The sequence below is a fragment of the Mastigoproctus giganteus genome, chromosome 13, assembly GCF_048544385.1.
Source record: "Mastigoproctus giganteus isolate SK-2022 chromosome 13, ASM4854438v1, whole genome shotgun sequence".
Taxonomy (NCBI): domain Eukaryota; kingdom Metazoa; phylum Arthropoda; class Arachnida; order Uropygi; family Thelyphonidae; genus Mastigoproctus; species Mastigoproctus giganteus.
In genome coordinates this window covers 74,773,418-74,793,849 of record NC_143587.1, presented here as the reverse complement: position 1 = coordinate 74,793,849, position 20,432 = coordinate 74,773,418, and the positions used below count along the sequence as shown (strand labels likewise).

Genomic DNA, 20,432 nt, shown 5'->3' with positions numbered 1-20,432 from the left:
ATGAACTCGTATTTGCTGACCAATAGGAAACTTATTAAACTCACTATATAAAAACTAGTCACTGTATTTGAAAAAGCACTTTGAAAATGCCTTTTCAAACTTTCTATCGTGTTTTTGCTAACTGTTTTTTTTTTTTTTTTTTTTTTTTGCACAATATACATACAGATTTTTCATTCATTTCCATCACAGCAAATTCCAACTCCCATTCTGTGAAATTTATGGTTGACTTTTTTCCAGTGTCCTTTTTTTCTTTGCTGTATTTGCTGAAGTGCTGGCTTCATTATAAGCTAGGTTACCTTTTTCATTGCAGCATGTTTGGTTATCTCCTATTACAAATATATCCATATCTGAAATAAGCTAAAAATATTTTAATAAATAATCAAATACTTTTATGCATACAGTGCTTACTGATATATACGTATTTGAGGTAAAATATTTATACAACGTTCGCTATGTTAGTTCCTTGAAAATGAACAAAAATCAATGCACTTGACCTGGCTGACAGTACAATATGTTTAATTTCAGAGACAGTGACCGTGCTTATTGGTCCTGTCCATAGCACAAATGCATTCTGAAACATACAGAAATCTATGTCTACTCCCCTTAGATTCTAATAGGGCAGGTGTTGGTCATGCATTTAATAAAAATTAATGACATTTCAATTATCAATAATCATGCAACTGCACACAAACATAATCGAATTTCAGAAATAAAAATTTGTTGCAGTGTAGTTCATCAAAGTTAGGTATAAAGATAGGTAGAAGAACACTTAGCACCATCAAGTTTGCAGATGATCAGGTAATCCTTGCAGTTAGCCCGAAAATGTTATCCAATATGCTAAAACAGTTAACCAAGAAAGTGAAGAAATATGAAATGAAGATTAACACTTATTAAACAAAGATTATGATAAGTTAAAAGCCTAAACAATTTCACATTGAAACTGATGGTGAAAAAATAGAACAGGTAAAAAATTCAAATATCTAGGACAGATTATAACATATGTGGCAATCTTGCCACAGTGAAATCGGTTCAAGAATTGCAGTGGCAAAACAATCATTTAGAGGTAAAATCTCTTTATTAAGCCAAAGAAATATGCCACTAGATCTAAGAAAAAGAATTATGAAAACATACATTTGGTCAATTGCATTGTATTCAGCAGAGACATGGACATCAAACAAAACCAACTTGAAAAAAACTAGAGGCATTTGAAATGTGGTGCTGGCAGAGAATGGAAATGATTAGCTGGACAGAAAAAATGAGTAATAACGTGATTTTACAATGTGTAGGAGAAGAAAGACAATTGCTAAGAAGAATCAAAGACAGCAGCTACAATGGATCGGACACACCATGAGGCATAGAGGGATGTTACTGGATATGCTGGAAGGCAAAATACTAGAAGAAAGAAAACAAGGAAGACCAAGAAACACTTAGTCTTTCACTTCTGCATAGTTCCGAAGCCCAGTTTCGGAACTATGCAGAAGTGAAACACCTAACACAAGACCGTGAGAAATGGAGACAGCTCATCAAAGGGCAAACTAGTCAAAAGAATTATACACTGAAGAGAAGTTAGGCCATCAATTCAACACATGCTAATAACCATTTTGTCACATGTGGCAAGTGGTCACCATGTTTGATAATGCAGTTTTATGGGATGAACCTGACCCTAATAGAGAAAGAAGGGCATCTGTAATCAGGGGAGTGAGACAGCAGTGTGAAGTTTACACCAGTGCGTGCGTGCGTGCATGTGTGCGTGCATGTGGAGGGGACAAGACAAAGAAGCAGTTGAAGTTTGGTGCAAAAATAATATTCCAAAAAGCATTTACCTCGTTGATGACTTCTGCGATAGAAAGAACACCAAGATTTCACTTTGTGTTACACAAATTAAAATCTTGATGATTTTTCACTTCAGTGGCCTTGACCAAATGGTTTAGGCAAGATGATCACATTGAATTTGCTTTAAAACAGCACCTATCTTTTTTTGTTAGAAAACAGATATTTATTACTCACTTTATAAGGATAGGTAAGAAAGTAGTAGTAGTAGTAGTGGTGGCATGTGATGCAAGAAAGCAAGTGTATGAGCTTATGCAGCATCAGCCAAAAAAAAAAAAAAAATTTACACCATTCCTTCCAAATGCCTGTCCAATTCCTCCTTAAATTTATTCAGCCTATCAACTTCCACAACGACAGATGGAAGTTTGTTCCAGCAATTAACCACCCGCTGGCTAAAGGCAAATTTCCGCACATCTATTCTACATCTGTCTTTTCTTAATTTGAATTTATGCCCCCTAAGATTCGCAATCTGAACAAATGGAAGGATCCCATCAGAATTCAGCATGCTTAACCCGTTCAAGGCCTTATACACCTCAATCAGATCACCGCACAGTGCCTAGTCTCCAGCCACTGCAATTTGCAGAACTTAAGCCTCTCTTGGTAAGAGGATCCCTTCATTCACCTCACCAATCTTGTTGCCCTTCTCTGTACATGCTCAGGCAAATCGACATCCTTCCTAAAATGAGGCCTCCAGACCTGTACGCAGTACTCAAGGCTTGGCCTGACCATTGTCTTATACAGAGGGACAATCACCTCCTTTTCCCTGCTAGAAAAATTCCTATATATCATTGACAAAACCCCATGACCTGCCCTGGCAGCCTGTCTGCATTGCTCAGAAAACTTCATATCTGACTGCACAATTACTCCCAGGTCTTTTTTATTTTCTACCACCTTAAGTGTAGTACCACACAGTTGGTACTTTTCTCTGGGGTTACTTCTACCCATATGTAGTACTTTGCATTTGTCAAGGTTAAACTTCAGTTGCCACTTCTTAGCCCATCTGCCCAAATTATCTAGATCCTGTTGCAGTAGCACACTGCCATTACTGTCATTAACAACCCTGCCAACCTTTGTATCATCTGCAAACTTCGACACTAAGCCTGATATACCTTCATCAATATCATTGATAAATATACAAAACAACAGTGGACTCAACACCGAACCCTGTGGGACTCCACTAATAACATTAGTCCACGAAGAGCAGCACCCATTGATTACCACCCTCTGTCTTCTCCCACTTAACCATCCTTTTATCCATTGTAACAACTTACCCTTAATACCATTCTGCTCCAATTTGTACAGTGTAACAGACTGTGATTTCTTATATACATCCTTTTCCTCATTTCGAATATATTAAGTGGTATAATTTTTAGATTGTATTGGTAAACATTATTTTTGCCAACTGGAAACTATAAGCACAGTTTTGTTCCCAATTTTATGGGATTACCAAAAATCAATTTTTATTTCCCATGTATTCAGAAGAGTTTCCAAAAAAAGTAACATGATTTGCTGTAGTGCACCCAGTTGACCTGTATAATATGCTAGATTTTATTTGATAGTAATAAAAGTGTTGTAGATGTTTCAATTGTTAATTTATTAATTAATAACTGCTAATTTTATTTTTATTATTATTAATAATCCTGACTCCTGGATGGAAATTTTACGGCATGAAATCAGAGGCAAAGAATCACTGACTTTTACATGAAAAGCATATTATGCTTAATTTTCACATGTATTGAAAATGCGAAACAATGTATTACTGGAAGAGTGAAATTCTTTGTTTTTGCTGTACCAATGGTAGTGATAGAAAACCTTTTCTAGCCAGAAATGTGTTGAAACAAAAATGTAAGAATTTCTGCATGCCCTCCCCCAAAGAAACCACTAAGATTAATAAATAGTCTTTCTTTATATTATGAAAGGATAACAATACTTGAAAGCCTATAATGAGAACTCTATTCCTGCATAATTTTGTATAAAGGTATGGTTATTAAATATTCCATATGTTTCTTCCAAGCATAGAAACATTTCTGGAAGTTATCTTCTTTAAGCCTGTTAACACTTCATGTCTTCCGTTAGCTGAAAATTGGTTCCCTTAAGTGCACTTCAGTTTACGGAAGAGAAAAAAGTCACAATGGGCTCTCTCTCAGTTTCTGGCCAAAAAACAAATCCCTGTGTGTGAACATGCACTTTACTTACCAAAGTAGGGTGCTTTTTCACACACACAGGGATTTGTTTTTTGGCCAGAAACTAGCAAACAGAGAGCATGTTGTGCTGAAACATTGTCTTGATGGAGCATACAACCATCCTTCCACGATTCAGGTCTCTTCCTTCAAATTTTTTCATGCAGTCTTGTGTGCGAACTTCAGCGCAATATGCTTGATTGACAGTCTGATTTGATGAGATATATTCAGCTATAATAATTCCTTTAATATCAAAGAAAACAAGAAACATGGTTTTCATTTTTGATTTTGACATTCTTACTTTTTTTGGCCTGGGTGATTGTTTTGTTTTCCATTGCACTGACTGTCTTTTAGTTTCTGGGTTCTACTGGAACAGCCAACTTTCATTGCAAGTAATTACAGTGCTCAGAAAGTCTGGATCATCTTCAGTTTTTTATAAAACACCTTCACAAACTTTTAGTCTTCTCATTCTTTGAGTTTCATTCAAAAGTTTTACTGCCATCTTGGCACAACTTTTCTCGCACCTAAAATTTCAGTTAAATTTGTCTAGCTGTTTCTTTGTACATATGAAGTTCTGATGCATGCAATCATTCTAATGCTTAAACAACAATCACATCTAATCAGTATCCTTACCTGATCGACATTTTAATCAGTTTTCATGGATACTGGTCATTCATCATCTTCCACATTCTCTCTCTCTCCCTTCTAAAAAATTTTTATGCCATCAAACATGCAAGCAGTTGATATAATATCTTTCCTATAAAATTTTATGTAACAACTCATAACTTTCAGCTGGTGTTTTCTATAGTTCTGTTAAAAATTTAAGGTTGATTTGTTGTTCAATTCTTTTGTCTATTTTTCCGGCAAACTGCAAAAACACAAGATAATAAAAATTTCTCACTGCAAAGCTAATGAACATGTTGGAATGTGACTTGACAGACAACTAAGGAAAGGTTCAAGGTGAGCTGCTGTGCCTTTGTTTTTGATTCCAAGTTGAGTGAAGAGAATCTGCTACAACCTGGTACTCCATTTGTTTAGTACAGATACAAAGAAAAAAGAATTCATTCCCTTCTACTGCAATTAGGGAGCTCTTATTTACTGATATAAATGGTTTAATCAGTGACCTGGATGTTACATATGATCTATCAGAATGGCAGTACTGATGGATATCCATATCCATCTGGAGAATTCTTCATTGACAACTCAATTGATAAAATTAAAAGTTTGGCTACACACTGATAATGTTGTTACCCTCAATTCTTGCATATTCCATAAACTTAAAGGAAACTTTATGATGATTTGAAATTCTTGTTAGAAAAGGTTAATATTTTGAACACGAGTGGATAATTTGAAGGTGTTAACCATAATTCTTGACAGTACTAATAGAGGCATGTGATGCAAGAAACCAAGTGTATGAGCTTACGTAGCATCAGCCAAAAAAAAAAAATTTCACACAACCATTCCCTCTAAAAGTTTGTCCAGTTTCTCCTTGAATTTATTTAAGCTATCAACTTCCGCAACGACAGATGGAAGTTTGTTCCAGCAATTAACCAGCCACTGGCTAAAGGCAAATTTCTGCACATCTATTCTACAACAGTTGGGTTACACAAAAATTCACTTGTTTTATCTGTGAATGAGCAGCAGAGCTAAAGCTGATTGTTGGATTAGAAGGATGTGACCAAAAGAGAACTAATCTCACACCTGAAAGCAAAAATGCCATCAGTAAACCACCTCTTTCCAAGCTAAATACTCCCATTTCTTCATATAAAACTGAAACTAACAGAATGGTTGTTAAATCTGTAGATAGAGGGAGGCTGGATCTGTGATATAACAGGTTTGTAACTGTGTCAATATAATACACACTTTCACACTGTCAAATAGCATTTTCCCTACCACTTGAAAACCTTTGCTCTTCCAACCAAGGATATAAGAAAAACATAATGAACCTTCTACCTGCCAACAGGAAATGGTTATGATAAAAAAAAAAAAAACTTTAGATGATCCTGTCCTGCCAAGAGATTTTTGTTAAGAAGGTGGAAAGGAAAACAAGAATGAAAAGAATAAAATCTCAGCAACATAGAAATGTTCCACAAGCTTTTATTTTTATGAAAATCTTAAACAAGAAAGGTATAAAAACCTATACTACCAACTACCATGCGTTGGTTGAAGGCTTATTAGTCGGAAGAGATACTTGTTAACATTAGACTTGAATTTCTGTAGATTGTAATTATCAGGTAATACATGTGAATGAAGGTTGTTCCAGAGAACAGAAATAGAAAGGTAAATGAGGAAGAGGAAAAGGAAAAAATTAGTTCTGAGAGTTTGGAGTTATGTTGACTAGCTATGGCATGTGTTGAGACTGATTTGGAAAAGAGTAAAGGAATTGTGGATGCCAATCAAGGAGAACAAAAGAACATATTTGACGAGCCTTAGGAACTGTAGCGTAACAAGAAATAAATAGTGAACATACACACAATTTCAGTAGAATTGACATGGTTTCTGAGCCAATTTTGATGACTTCCATGATCTTGCCTATAAAATGTACAACAATGTCTGTGCCTCCAAGACATATTTCCAACAACAGGATATGTCAAAACTGTGTCAGTATAATATCTTTATATTGTACAGAACCAGTAAAAATATTACACGTGGTTGTGTGGCAGTTCTAAGAAACCCATGTTTCTGCCAAACATATTTTGCTGAGCTCTCCCCTCCCCTAAAGGAAGCAGTCTGATTAGCTGTTCATATACATGTTATAATCTGCTCCAACAAAATGAGATAGATAATCTCATAGCTCACCTATTCACATCTTCAATAATCACATAGATCAAAGAGGAATGCTAATTGCACAGTTTTTAGATAACAACCTTCTTGTCTTAATGACAGATCATCCTGCATACATTCACCTTCCTTCTGAAACAAATTTTTCAGTACATTTGACTATTTCTTTTTTTTTTTTTTATGAAAACCCCAAACATGAAAGGTATCAAAACCTATAGTACTTAGTACCGTGCATGGGTTGAAGGAGAAGTATGGGGGGAGGGAAATGCCAGACATTTTGCTCTAGAGACTAAACATGGGTTTCACCACTTCAAGCCGCCAATATCTGTTCAATTCTTTATTCTACTCTGTGGAAGGTAACCAATGATCCACTACATGATCATATTCTTGATAATAACTGAATTATCCAGCTTAGTGAGGGACTTCAGTCTAACCAAATCATCCAGTGAAGAACTCCTGACATCTCATTTAAAAAATTGGAACGTACTAGACTCCAGCTGCAAGGCTGGAGTCTAGTACGTTCTAGTACAGAAAAGGGCATCACTTATGCCATGGTTTTACACTTTAAAAACCTGTGCTATTTTGATTTGATTGGTCTTTACGAAGAAAGTGTTATTAGTCACAATCCAGAAGAGTGGCATCTTTTCAACAATTGAAGTAAAAGTTTGAAAGCCATGTTGCTTCACAGTCAGAATATACAGTGATTTTACAGAAGTTTGAAGCATTTTGATCTTCTTGATATTCTCTAATACAGAAGTTTGTATTAGAGAAGGTTAAGAACGACTAATATAAATGGGATGTCTGTGGGAACTTCAGGATTCTGGGTTCCTTCTTTGATAGGTGGTTTCACTAAGTTCCCTTGTTTCTCTGCTCTAGGATTGCAGGGCAATAGATCATCAGCACTACAGAAGAGAATGGCCTGATACACATAATGTAGTAAACAGTCCCTTAGGTTCCAAGAAACAGTGTAAATTATAAATTATAACTATAAAGTGTCATCCTAAAGATGACACTTTATAGTTATAATTTAGTGAAATTCCTGGGAGTTGTTTAGCATTTGTAGTGAATGGCTTTCTTGGTAACAATGAGTAAAAACTAAAAAGAACTAGTTGCTGAGTTAATCGAAAATTATTTAAAAATGGGGTGCAGAATATCAGTCAAGCTTCATTACTTCACTCTCACTTATAAATTTTTTCAAGACTAAATCTGGACAACGTTAGTGAAAATGATAGGGGAGAAGTTCCACCAGGACGTACAGTCAGTAGAGAAGAGATACCAAGGAAGGTGGGATGAAGCTATGTTAGCTGACCATATATGAACATCCTGACCATAGTTCAGGATGTTCATACTGGTTTACAAAAGACAGATGTTAAATTGTAAATTTCTAAGGAAATATTTTTTATTACTTTTTTTTGTAAATTTTTTTACCTACTTTTTAATATGAGATTTTTTTAGCCTGTTCTTTACTTGTAACAAAGATTAATACTCTTTTCACAGAAGTTAAACATGTTAATAAATCTGATATAGTATTATTGCACATTTACTTTTCTTTCATTGATGCTGTGCAAAACTAAGGTCATATTTAATTGAACCAAAACATAACCAATTTATTTAGTTGTCGGGACTGTTTGGGCGTGTTGTAATAATTGTCCTTTCCTTCCAGTAAAATAATTAAATACAGTGGATTCCGGTTATTTGGGCCACCGGTTAATCGGGGCAGCCGTTTATTTGGAGCAAATCTTAAAAAACAGAACCCAATCGAGAAAATAACCAGGGTTTACTTTGCTTAATTGGGACAACATGCTGTTTAATCGGGGCAGGAGACCCCAGCACTGGAGATTACCCTACGATTGTCTCTGACTGTACTACATGGTTCGGTCGAATTTCTGGAGGTCACAACCATAAAACAATAAAGACAATTAGCAGTCACCTGTTTATTGGACTTTTCTGTTAGTGCAATCTATCATAAACGGATAGTAAACTCGATCTTATTGAATTTACAATAATACCAACAGCTGGAATTCTGTGGGTTATTATGGTGAAATGTGTTTACACTTCCATGACATCTTAAATCATAAAAAAAATTAATTTTCATAATCTTCTCTTCATTTCTATTTTTAAAGCTTCGTAACTTGTTACTCCGCTCTCACTTGCGCATAATGCGTTACTTGCAATTTGTGTTCGCCGTGTTCTTTGTTATTGATTGCTTATCTTTTTACCATTTTAAATTTTAACCCCCCCCCCAGAAATGTCGGTGAACAGAAATGTCAACGAGTTAGTATGTACGTATTAATTATTCCGATTATCACGTATATTCTTCCGGTGCCTCCATAGCCAGGTGGGCAGGGCAGCAGTGCATAGCACATGCTTCTTGATTAGACCGGGGTTCGAGCCCGTGACCACCAAATACGGAGGATGTGGAAAGGTCAGGGAATGACCACCGCATATCCCGGAGCAATATGGCCTTAGTTGCTAATGCTCCTAAAAACCAAATAACAAAAAAACAACAGTATATTCTTTCAATTTTCATGTATCATTTAATTTTTTAATTGGTAAGGTAATAAAGGGTAAATTTGTGCTTAATATATCTTTACTTATATACCCTGTGGATAATATTCCTCCTATTTTTGCTAATTAGAAACGCTGTTTAATAGAATTAAAATTCAATTCACAGACATGATCACAATGACCGGCGCTTACTACACATCGTATAGTGAATGGTACTTTACTGTGGTGAGTCCGCCGTAACATGATTTGATTGTGCAGTGAACCAATTGTAAAGCGGGGATCTCTTGTATTTTTAACTATTTACGCGAAACTTCGGATAATTGGGGCAGCCGCTTAATCAGGCCAAAATGCACTAGTCCTGATGTGTCTCAAATAACCAGAATCGACTGTACTTCAAATGTCTTTACTAAAATTACTTAAGGTGATATTTGGAATCAGCATACCCAAATTCATAAAGAAACACCAAGAAATGTAGATAAACAGAACTTTTTTAAATATATTACATGGTATGATGTCTATAATTATTTCTGAAATAAAAAAAAATATATATATTTTTTTTTAGGCAATGCTGTTTATAATTATGAACAGATACAAGTATGATGAGTTCTACAATTTTGAACATCAAGTAAGTTGGAAAATAATTCTTAATAAATAATAATAAAATTCTTTATTCATAGAAATGTACAGGGACACAATTCCCACTGCAGGCAACTTTTTTAAATATATTACATAGTATGATGTCTATAGTGAAATGTCAGTGGAATCTAACAATTAACTGGACACATTACATTAAGTACATACAATACATACAATAATTTATAGATAGATTTTATTGGAGTGTATGACTTCCTATGGCCTGTAATGCAAATCCTCCTCTTCATAGAATACTTTCCACCAATTCGTACCACTTATCAGTGAAAAAAATTTTCTGTTCCTTCAGCAGAGCAGTTTTTGAATTGGGTAAGTGAAGTGTGCTATGAGCAAGTCCTCATGGCTTTCCATTTCATCCAATTGCAGTTCTATTGGGCTCTGATTGGGTGAGTGCATTGTTTTTCCAACACAAAGCCATCATGTGGAATTTGTTGATATGGAATTGTAGTGGCCTGCTGAAAACTATAAGAGCCTGCCCTAATTGGAAACTTTTACTACTGATTATTATATCCCCCCACCCCATTATCATGCTTATCCCTCTTCTAGGCATTAGATTTACTTTATTTAAATCCTGCATCCAGTATATCAGAATGATACCATGTTTCTGATATTTCTATTATTTCTACATTTTATGACTGGTGCAAAACATTAAAAGGGTTATAAAATAGGATATTTTAAGAATTATTTCATTCTATTATAAATGTTTTATTAAATATATTGTACTTAGTATAGTGTTATATATTGTACTTTTATGTCATTTTTAATTATAAATTTTTATATAATTTGCTAAATTATGGCCTGGTGAAAATACTATGACTCAGGATTGCATGACTGGGGAATGATTGGGGAATTTGGCATGTGATTCTCCCTTAAGTTATAGTTTTACTTAATGTAATAACAACAAGAATTGAAGCTATCTCTGTAAGATCATAGTGCCCTGTGATGCTTAAAGAGTTAATACCCTGGATGAAATTAAATTAGTGGACTCATTAGGCACCAAAGAAATTCAAATCAATACAGGATCTTTTCTGATGCAGTTGATTATAGAGAACCACCACCACCAGGGTCAGAAGGTACTAGCCTTACAGGTAGATGTAATTCTGGGTGACTAAATTGTCAGAAAAACAGGGAATATATTATGTAATGGGAATAAGTGGAAAAGGATCAGGATGTTTACCAGAAGCTAAGGCTAATGATATCATATTTTAAGGCAATAAAAGGTGATATTGTTAAGTGTAAGTACTAGTGTTAAATGTAAATAGTCTGAGGTCTTAGATCAGCATTATGAGGTGATTTTGAATAAAAGCTGTGAGTTAGGGCTTAATATGAGAGTCTGTAATTTCACCCAAGCGTGGGGTGCGAATTTGTCCTGAGTCAATCAGTTCCAGTGTGGAGATTGTGTAGCACTTGTGGGGTAAAATTTTTTTTAACATGGCCTACACTTGTTAACAGAAGAGGATGCTTTTTTAAATACAGGATACTTAAATAAGAAGAGGCATTTTGCTAATGCTATTGAGACAGAGTTAGGTTTTTCAAAAAGCTATGCCTTTAATTGTCATCATTCTGTTGATGACAATTAAAAGCAGAGATAGATATTATATTCTTGTGCTGCTTCAAACCATTGTATTTGGACAAATACTGACTTGGGAATCAGTAGAGAAAATATAGTGCCAACTGGGGTTTATCCTTATGACACTAATAATATAGTATTCTTATAACACTAATAAAGTCTGGAACTGCCTGTAAGGCCATAGAACCCTGGGAAAGTATTGAGAAATTACTGAACAGTTGTGCAGATAATTCTTAAACTAACCTAATATCCAGCTGGAAAATTCCTGGAGAAACCACTGCCATAAGTAGTTATAAAGGATGTGTTTGGGTCACAATGAACATAATAAGATAGATTCTCATATGCTTGAAGTGTAGTTAACAAATTTTAATGAAGGCAAAGTGCTAATTAACCTTTTTTACACCATATCTATATATATATATTTTGCATGTCTGGGCTCTGAAGAGTATAAGTACATTTTCAAGATTGTTTCATATATAATTCAAATAACATATCCGTTATTGTTTTTTAAAATCTTGCAGTGCATGTTTCTGTCTCTTATTTGTGCCTCCACCAATAATAGTTGAGACAGTTTAAATAGGTGGAATCACCAAAATAGCTTTTAAAATCAGAGGTGGAGATTGCATCTGTGAGCACATTTTTGGCCGTTTCTGGTTTACGAAAGCTGAAATTTTACAGAATTCAAATCAAATAATTGATGAAATTGAATCAAGTGATGCATAAAGTTATGACTAGATATAAAATATAGTATTTCATCAAAGAAGTGGCAAGAAGTTTTTTACGATTTTTTTTTTGTAAATTTTTAAAAATTTTGATTTGATTTTTGAGATTAATTTCATTCCATCGTTGAGAGACCAAGTCATAACCATAAATTATTTATTAAAACATTAATAAAATTAATTAATATTAAAAAAATTTAAAACCATTTATATACAAATTTTCAGAATTTCCTGAAGAAACTCACTTCCCATGGCCCACCCATACACTTTGAGGTACTCAATCTGGAAAGGATTGATCAGCCAATATGGACATAATGAGAATGTATAATAATTTTTATTTTTGTGGGGTAAAAAAAGATTTTCAATACAGATGATCAGAGGAATTATACAAATACAAAAGATAAAAGATTTACAAATATTAGTAACTGTTGTGCAGCCCAGAAGCTGTGGCTATAAAATTTGTTTACAAGCATACATATTTTGAGTTACTCAGTAAGTGAGATGAAGGTAAGTTAAAAATAAATATATATATGAATAAGACAATTAAGCTGAAGAGGGGAGGGGGGGTTAGCTGACATTTTGAAAGCCACTGCTTCTTCTTCTACTGGGATTCCTGATACACAAAGTTCATAAAGCACAGTCTGACTAATCTGCATGAAGGGTAAAACCAAAATTGAGTCATTTAGGGATAACAAACACTGGGCTAACAAAAATGAAAGTAGGAGTGTACTACTATAGACCAAATGACTGATGGATATAATAAACAACTATACAGCCAAATCAAGTGAGCCAGCAAATCAGAATGTCTTATCATGGAGGTGGGTTTAACTTTTCAAATGATAAAAATAATAGATGTTAGAATTTATAGGGTGGCAGCCAGGTCATTAGCAGAAAATTTCTGGATTTGCTAGATGACTGTTAGTGAGATTACAAAAAAGAGCAATATTATTGATATGATTATTAGCAGTGATTCATCATGTATTATGAATCTTCATGTAATGGAACAGCCACTAGGTTTCAGGCAGGGGCTCACAGAGTATTGATATAGGATTTTGTTTTCACAATGACAGTTATAATGGATTTAGACATTTTCAAAATTATTTTCAGTGGCATCGACTCATGTTAATAATCATAAATTCCAAATGGGAAGTAATCATAAAGCAAAGTTTTTTTTTTTTTTTATACAAACTAAGAGAAATATTGTTCAAGGTTTAGATCAAAATTGGTCTCAGAAGAAAACTGATGAGTTTAATGATAGCGAAAAAGAATGCATGAGATGATTGAAAATTGCTACTGAACATCAAATCTGATAGTATATATAAATTAGTCTATAAGGCATGCTAGAGTAGGTTACAAGAAGTATTTAGCTATAAGTGCAAAGAAAAGTAGAAAGGAATTATTTTTCTTTTGTTAAAACTAAGTAGATGACTCATGTTATTCCACTTAATATGAGTGACATAGCTATTGATGATCCTATATAGGTTGCTGTCAAATTAAAAAAAAAAAAAAAATATATATATATATATATATATATATATATATATTTTTTTTTTTTTTTTTTTTTTCATTAATATTCAACATCCACACATGAATGGTTTTTAGGGATTGGGACAGTAAACATTAGAACTGTTTAGGAGTTAAATGATTTTTTGATAACCGAAAGGAGGTGGGGAATAAAAATTATTACAGCTGAACCTGGGCACCTGGGGCTGAAGGAATCTATCCATTTATATTAGAAGCAGCAGCAGAAGAGGCAATCAAATCTATATATATATATATATATATAATACTGAATGCATGCTTGGATTCAGGGGAAAGTCCCTACAGATTGGAGGTGTGAAAATTCTCCCCTATTCACAAAGACAGCTCAAAAGGTAAAGTGAATAACTACAGACCTTAAAATTGTTACTTCTGTGTTAGGGAAACTGAGGAGTCAATAATTAAAGAAGGTAATCCAAGATCATTTTGGTAGGAATAGAGCTATAAGGTAGAGCTATATGAACTCGTTAAAGGTAGGTCTATACTTGACCAATTTGATTAGCTACTATGAAGTTATCATAAAGAACTGGATAAAGAATAATTTTGACATCATATATGTAGGTCTCATTGAAGATCTTGAAATTGTATCAGTAAAGGTTTTGATCCATGAACAATTGTTGTATAAACTAGAGCAATGTGGCATTAGGGGTGAGTTACTGCTCATAATTACTACTCTGGATAAAGAGATTAGTTAAGTGGTAGGAGACAAAGTAGTTATTGATGGCTTCTGCTCTTCATTGACTGTTATGAGCAGTGAACCATAAGATTCATTATTTGGTATTCCTTATGTTTTGAGTGATGGTTTAGTATTTGGTATTCCTCATGTTTTGAGAATTAGTATTCAATAGTATTAGTATTATTCAGCTGATGCAGCAAAAGTTACACTAGCTAAATAAAAATTAAATAAATAAAATAACAATTATAAAACCCTTATGTTTTCCACTTGTCATGTAGATGCTGATCTAGCTGACCTTTGAATTTTTCCAAGTTCTCAGCCTCAACTACCCATGGAGGTAACTTAGTCTTTCCTCATGTGGCACCCTTTGCCAATTTCACCAAGCACATTGCTAACTGCTAACCTTTGAAAATTTAAAAAGTTCAATGTCTTTCTTTTGTGTGGTTTTCTTACTCACAGAGTATTGTGTCCAATGTCTCCCAGTGAAAATCTATTCATTGGGAGAGAAAGAAAGAAAGAAAGGAAAAAAAAAAAAAAAAATTTCAACACCACATATGCCACCATAGTTAATGTATAGGGCAGCCAAAGCTTCCCTAGATATTTTCAAATATCAGAATTTCAAACATGTAAGCTGTAAATGTTAATACAGTTAGTTAAAATCACTTAAACACATCTTTATCCACATTAGGGCATATAATTATCCACTGTTAACACATACAGTAGGCATCAAGCTACCTGGTAGGAATCTAATAATTTATCAAAAAATAATCAACAGACAACATTTAGAGCCTAATTAATACTGAGCGTAATATTCAGATTGCACTTGCACTGCAATAAACAGGCTTGAACAATCTCTTAATCCATTCCATTGCTGAGAAGTTTCCAGATTCAAGTAGAATTTCTGTACTTTATATTGGTTTCTTACCCACTGTTGGTTCCCCTTCTGCACAGAAACTTTTTCATATCCAAGATGATAAATCTCTGCCTTCTGATTATCATCCCATTTTGCTTACTACAACCCCTTCCAAAGCAATGGAGAAATTTGTGACCCACCATCTCAACTCTCACACTCTGGAAAACATCCATTTGATAAATGATTGCCAATATGAATTTTGTTCAATTTTCTACCCACTGATGATATCTTTGCTAGTTTGCAGAATTTATTTTATATTTTAAGTTGCATTCATTTGATCAGTTTCCTACAAAGAATCATTTTGGTACTGTGTGTGTCACACCCTTGAATGCAAAACATGTTCCACGTGTTCTTGCCATTAATGTTTTTATTTTTTGCAACTTTACATTTTCTGTATTGCATGCTATTTATTTCTGTAAAGAACTGTTTTAGATTCTGAGGCTTTCTCTTGTGATGAATTTTTGTACCTTTTTTATTTCTGTAAAAATAATAAACTTAGAGTAATATTTTTTATAACCTATTCTGCTTTATTTTATATTATTTAAAAATTCATTTAGGGTGAAGATGAAGCCATGTTTGATGAATACAGGAAGTCTCTCAAAGTTTTGTTTGACAATCTTGCACTTCTGGTAAGGCAAACTATTTTAATTTTTATTTAATATTATTACAAATTGTTCCTTCCAAGTGTACAGAAGTGCAAAATGTTACGGTTCGTTTTGGAAATGCGCTGCATAGCATCTTCAAACACAATCTTAATTCTTTTAAATCACTTTCAAAATTGAGAAAGTGTCAAATGAGTGTGGGGGGTAGTTGAAGTTTTCCAATAGCTGTGAGTTCTGTGGAATTTTTCTGTGGAATTTTGAAAATTTGTAAAAATGAAAACTTGGTATATAAAAGCTTTTAAATATTAATTATTTTATATTAGCATTAGTAGAGGCATATGATGCAAGAAAGCAAACTTATGCAGCATCAGCCAAGGGGAAAAAAAAAAAGTGTACTTCCATTTCACTCCTCTGTTCGTTCAAAATACCTGTCCAGCTGAGCCTTAAATTTATTTAGGCTATCAACTTCCACAACAAGGGATGGAAGTCTGTTCCACCAACCAACTACCCGCTGGCTAAAGGCAAATTTCTGCGAATCTATCCTACATCTGTCTTTCTTCAATCTGAATTTATGCCCTCTCAGGTGATTATTCTGAGCAAGAGGAAGAATTCCATCAGGATTGAGCATGCTCAAAGCATTCAAGGCTTTATATACCTCTATCAGATCATCTTGCCGGTGGTGCCTCCGTAGCCAGGTGGGAAGGAGCAGCAGTGCTTACCACACACTTCTTGATTAGACCGGGGTTCGAGCCTGTCACCACCAAATACGGAGGATGCAGAAAGGTCAGGGAATGACCACTGCATATTCCTGGAGCAATATGGCCTTAGTTGCTAATGCTCCTAAAAAAAAAAAAAAAAAAACCTCACCGGTGCCTAGTCTCCAGACACTGTAATTTACAAAACTTAAGCCGGGGTTCGAGCCCATCACCACCAAATACGGAGGATGCAGAAAGGTCAGGGAATGACCACGCATATCCCACAGCAATATGGCCTTAGTTGCTAATTCTCCTAAAAACCAAATAACAAACAAACAAAACTTAAGCCTTTCTTTGTAAAAGCAACCCTTTGTTCCATTCAATAATCTTGTTGCCCCTTCTCTGTACTCGTTCCAGCAGCTCTACATCCTTCTTGAAATGAAGCCTCCAGACCTGTATACAGTACTCAAGGTGTGGCCTGACCATTGCCTTATACAAGGGAATAATCACCTCCTTATCCCTGCTAGAAAAATTCCTGTATATCATTGACAAGACACCATGAGCTACTCTTGCAGCCTGTCTGCACTGCTCAGAGAACTTCATATCTTCCTGCACAATTACTCCAGGTCCTTTTCATTCTCTACCACTGTCAGTGTAGTACCACAGAGTTGATATGTTGCTCTGGGGTTGCTGTTTCCCATGTGTAGTACTTTACATTTGTCAACGTTAAACTTCATTCGCCACCTCTCAGCCCATCTGCTCAACCTTTCCAGATCCTGTTGCAGCAGCATAGCGTCAGTAGTGTCTTTAACAACCCTGCCAACCTTTGTATTGTCTGCAAACTTGGACATTAAGCTTGATATACCATCATCAATATCATTTATAAAGATTATATTATTATATTACAGAAAACAATAATGGACCCAACACGGAACCCTGAGGGACTCCACTAATAACATTAGTCCACAATGAGCAGTGTCCATTGATTACCACGCTCTGTCTTTTCCCCCTCAACTATCCCTTTATCCATAGCAGCAATTTGCCTCCAATGCCACACTGCCCCAATTTGTGCAGCAGTCTTCCATGTGCAACAGTATCAAAAGCCTATCTAAGATCCAAATATATAATATCAAAGTTATTCCCTGCATCCAGTTCTTTTGTGACTGCAACATGGTATCCAATCAAATTGGTCAGGCAAGACTTTCCCTTAACAAAACCTGAAGTCTTGTCTAGATGATCCTGCAGTGCTTCTTTCACCAGTGCCTCCATTAATTTTCCTGGAACAGAAGTTAAACTCACAGGTCTATAATTACTTGTGTCAGCCTTTGATCCTCCTTTGTGAATTGGGGTCACATTTGCATATCTCCAGTCCATGGGTACTTCCCCTGAGTCCAAGGAATCTCTCATAATTATGGCTGAGGGTTTGCTTACTTCCTTTGCTGCCTCCTTTAATATAACTGGATAGATCCCATCCACCCCAGGTGCCTTTTTTTTTGTTTATCCTCAACGATTTCTCCTCCACTTTCCTCTCAGTTATTACAAAATCATCTAGCTCACTGCCAGAGTTTACTTCACCTCTGGCATTCCCCTTCCTGAATAACTCATGTGTGAATGTAGATGCAAAATACTCGTTTAATATGTTAGCCTTCTGAGCAGGATCCTCAACTGTTGAATCATCAATATCCAGTGGACCAATCTGATTCATCCCTTTGCTTCTAGAGTTTACATAGGTAAAGAACTCTTTTCTGTTTTTCTTTGCATCCTTTGCCAAGGATTTCTCATAATCTGCCTTTGCCTGCCTAATCTTCTTTGTGACTTGGTTACAGACCAGCTTATATCTATCATATGCTTCCATGTCACCTATTAATATATATGTATCCCATGCACTTTTCTTCTCTGCCATATGTCTCATTAGTTCATCTGACATCCATTTAGACCTAAACCTTGAACAATATTTCTTAGTTGGTATGTAAAGCCTAGTAGCTTCCACAATAAGTTCTTTGAATGCTTCCCATTTTGAATTTGCTCTTGGTAACATCATCAGTTGGTACCACTGTATAGAACTTAAATACTGTCTCAGACCATCGTAGTCGCCTTTACGAAAGAAAAACCTTCCCTTTACCCCTGATGGTAGTTACCTCTTTGAGTAAATCCCACTTCCGCACACTGTGATTACTGCCACCTAGTGGTTCCTTTATCTGCAGATTATTAATGCATAAAGAATCACTACTGATAATCAGATCAAGAGTATTACTCCCTCTAGTTGCTTGCCTCCCGAACATGCTGATATAGAAAACAATCATCCAATAAATCCCCAAAAGCCTTGCGAGTGTGTGAGTGACCAACCCACAAATTCCAGTCGATATCTGGGAAATTAAAATTTCTTTCGCCTTTACGAAAGAAAAACCTTCCCTTTACCCCTGATGGTAGTTACCTCTTTGAGTAAATCCCACTTCAGCACACTGTGATTACTGCCACCTAGTGGTTCCTTTATCTGCAGATTATTAATGCATAAAGAATCACTACTGATAATCAGATCAAGAGTATTACTCCCTCTAGTTGCCTCCCGAACATGCTGATATAGAAAACAATCATCCAATAAATCCCCAAAAGCCTTGCGAGTGTGTGAGTGACCAACCCACAAATTCCAGTCGATATCTGGGAAATTAAAATCCCCCATTATAAGACTGATTTACTGGCCCACTGTTATTTCCCTGTACAGTTTCTTATTATACTCATCAGAGTCATTAGGCCTATAGCACACTCCTACTCTCAATTTTGATTTCCCAATGCTTATGTCACACCAAAGTGACTCGACACTGCACTGTACAGCGATGTCAACTGGCTTCACTTCCTGGATTTTGTGTTTCTTAACTAATAGCATAACCCCCTCCTCCCTTCCTATCCTGTCTATCCTTTCTGTACACATTGTACTCCCCAAATTCCAGTTCTGCATTCTTTATGTCTGTGTGACACCACGTTTCTGATATTCCAACAGTATCTGCCTTTGATGTTTTGAGCAATACCTCAAATTCATCAAATTTATTTACCAAACTCCTAGCATTGGTGTACATGCAAGTACACATGCACCTGTTCCTATTCTTAGCTACTCCTAACACAACCCATGTGTTTACTTGTATCGCAATGACTCCCAGCAGTCTCTGAAATATCCTGCATCTTGTTTTCCAGGCTGCTGCTCATTCCAATAGAAGCAGTGCAAGAATCACTTTCACCTCTGCCAATGGCTACTGTTAATCTATTAGTCCTTGTATCCCTCCCCATGCTAGCAGTTTTCCGACCCGTTGATAGCATTAGCAAATATTCTTGCACCCTTTCTATTTAACTGTATTACATCCCTGTAGAAGCAGTCTCTCCTGTTAACATATTATGTTATATTATGTTGATGATTGCTCAGCATTAGAATGAAATCTCTACAAATAAAATAAGAAGTAAAAATAAAAGCACAAGCTCATTGTTACTTTTAATGCAATAATAAACTTGCATTTATCTATAATTTCATGAATTTCTTGGTCTGAATTCCAGATAATATATTCAGTTTCAGCCTATGTATATCCATATCAGAAAACTGAAGCTAAAATTTGCAATCCTCTTCATTTAAACCCTCTTTTGTGCTGCTATCTGTTATAAACTGTCTACTGTTAGTTGGGAAAACAGATAAGAAACGTTAGCATTTCTTGGATGATTTCAAGACAATTCATATATTAATGGAAATGTTATTTGAATTAATAACATGTCCATTAATATATG

The 20,432-nt window shown here is 35.2% G+C and overlaps 1 protein-coding gene across 2 annotated transcripts in view; it reads left to right on the top strand.

Moving 5' to 3' along the window:
- The window catches only part of LOC150076170 (exportin-T-like), a 408,083-nt gene that overhangs the window by 168,009 nt on the left and 219,642 nt on the right, over window positions 1–20,432 (top strand). For both annotated transcript variants that reach the window (XM_090387100.1, XM_090387099.1), the window contains exons 11-12: window positions 9,862–9,924; window positions 15,925–15,996. In XM_090387100.1, the coding sequence (XP_090243226.1) occupies window positions 9,862–9,924; window positions 15,925–15,996 (135 nt within the window). The remainder of the gene's footprint in view (window positions 1–9,861; window positions 9,925–15,924; window positions 15,997–20,432) is intronic.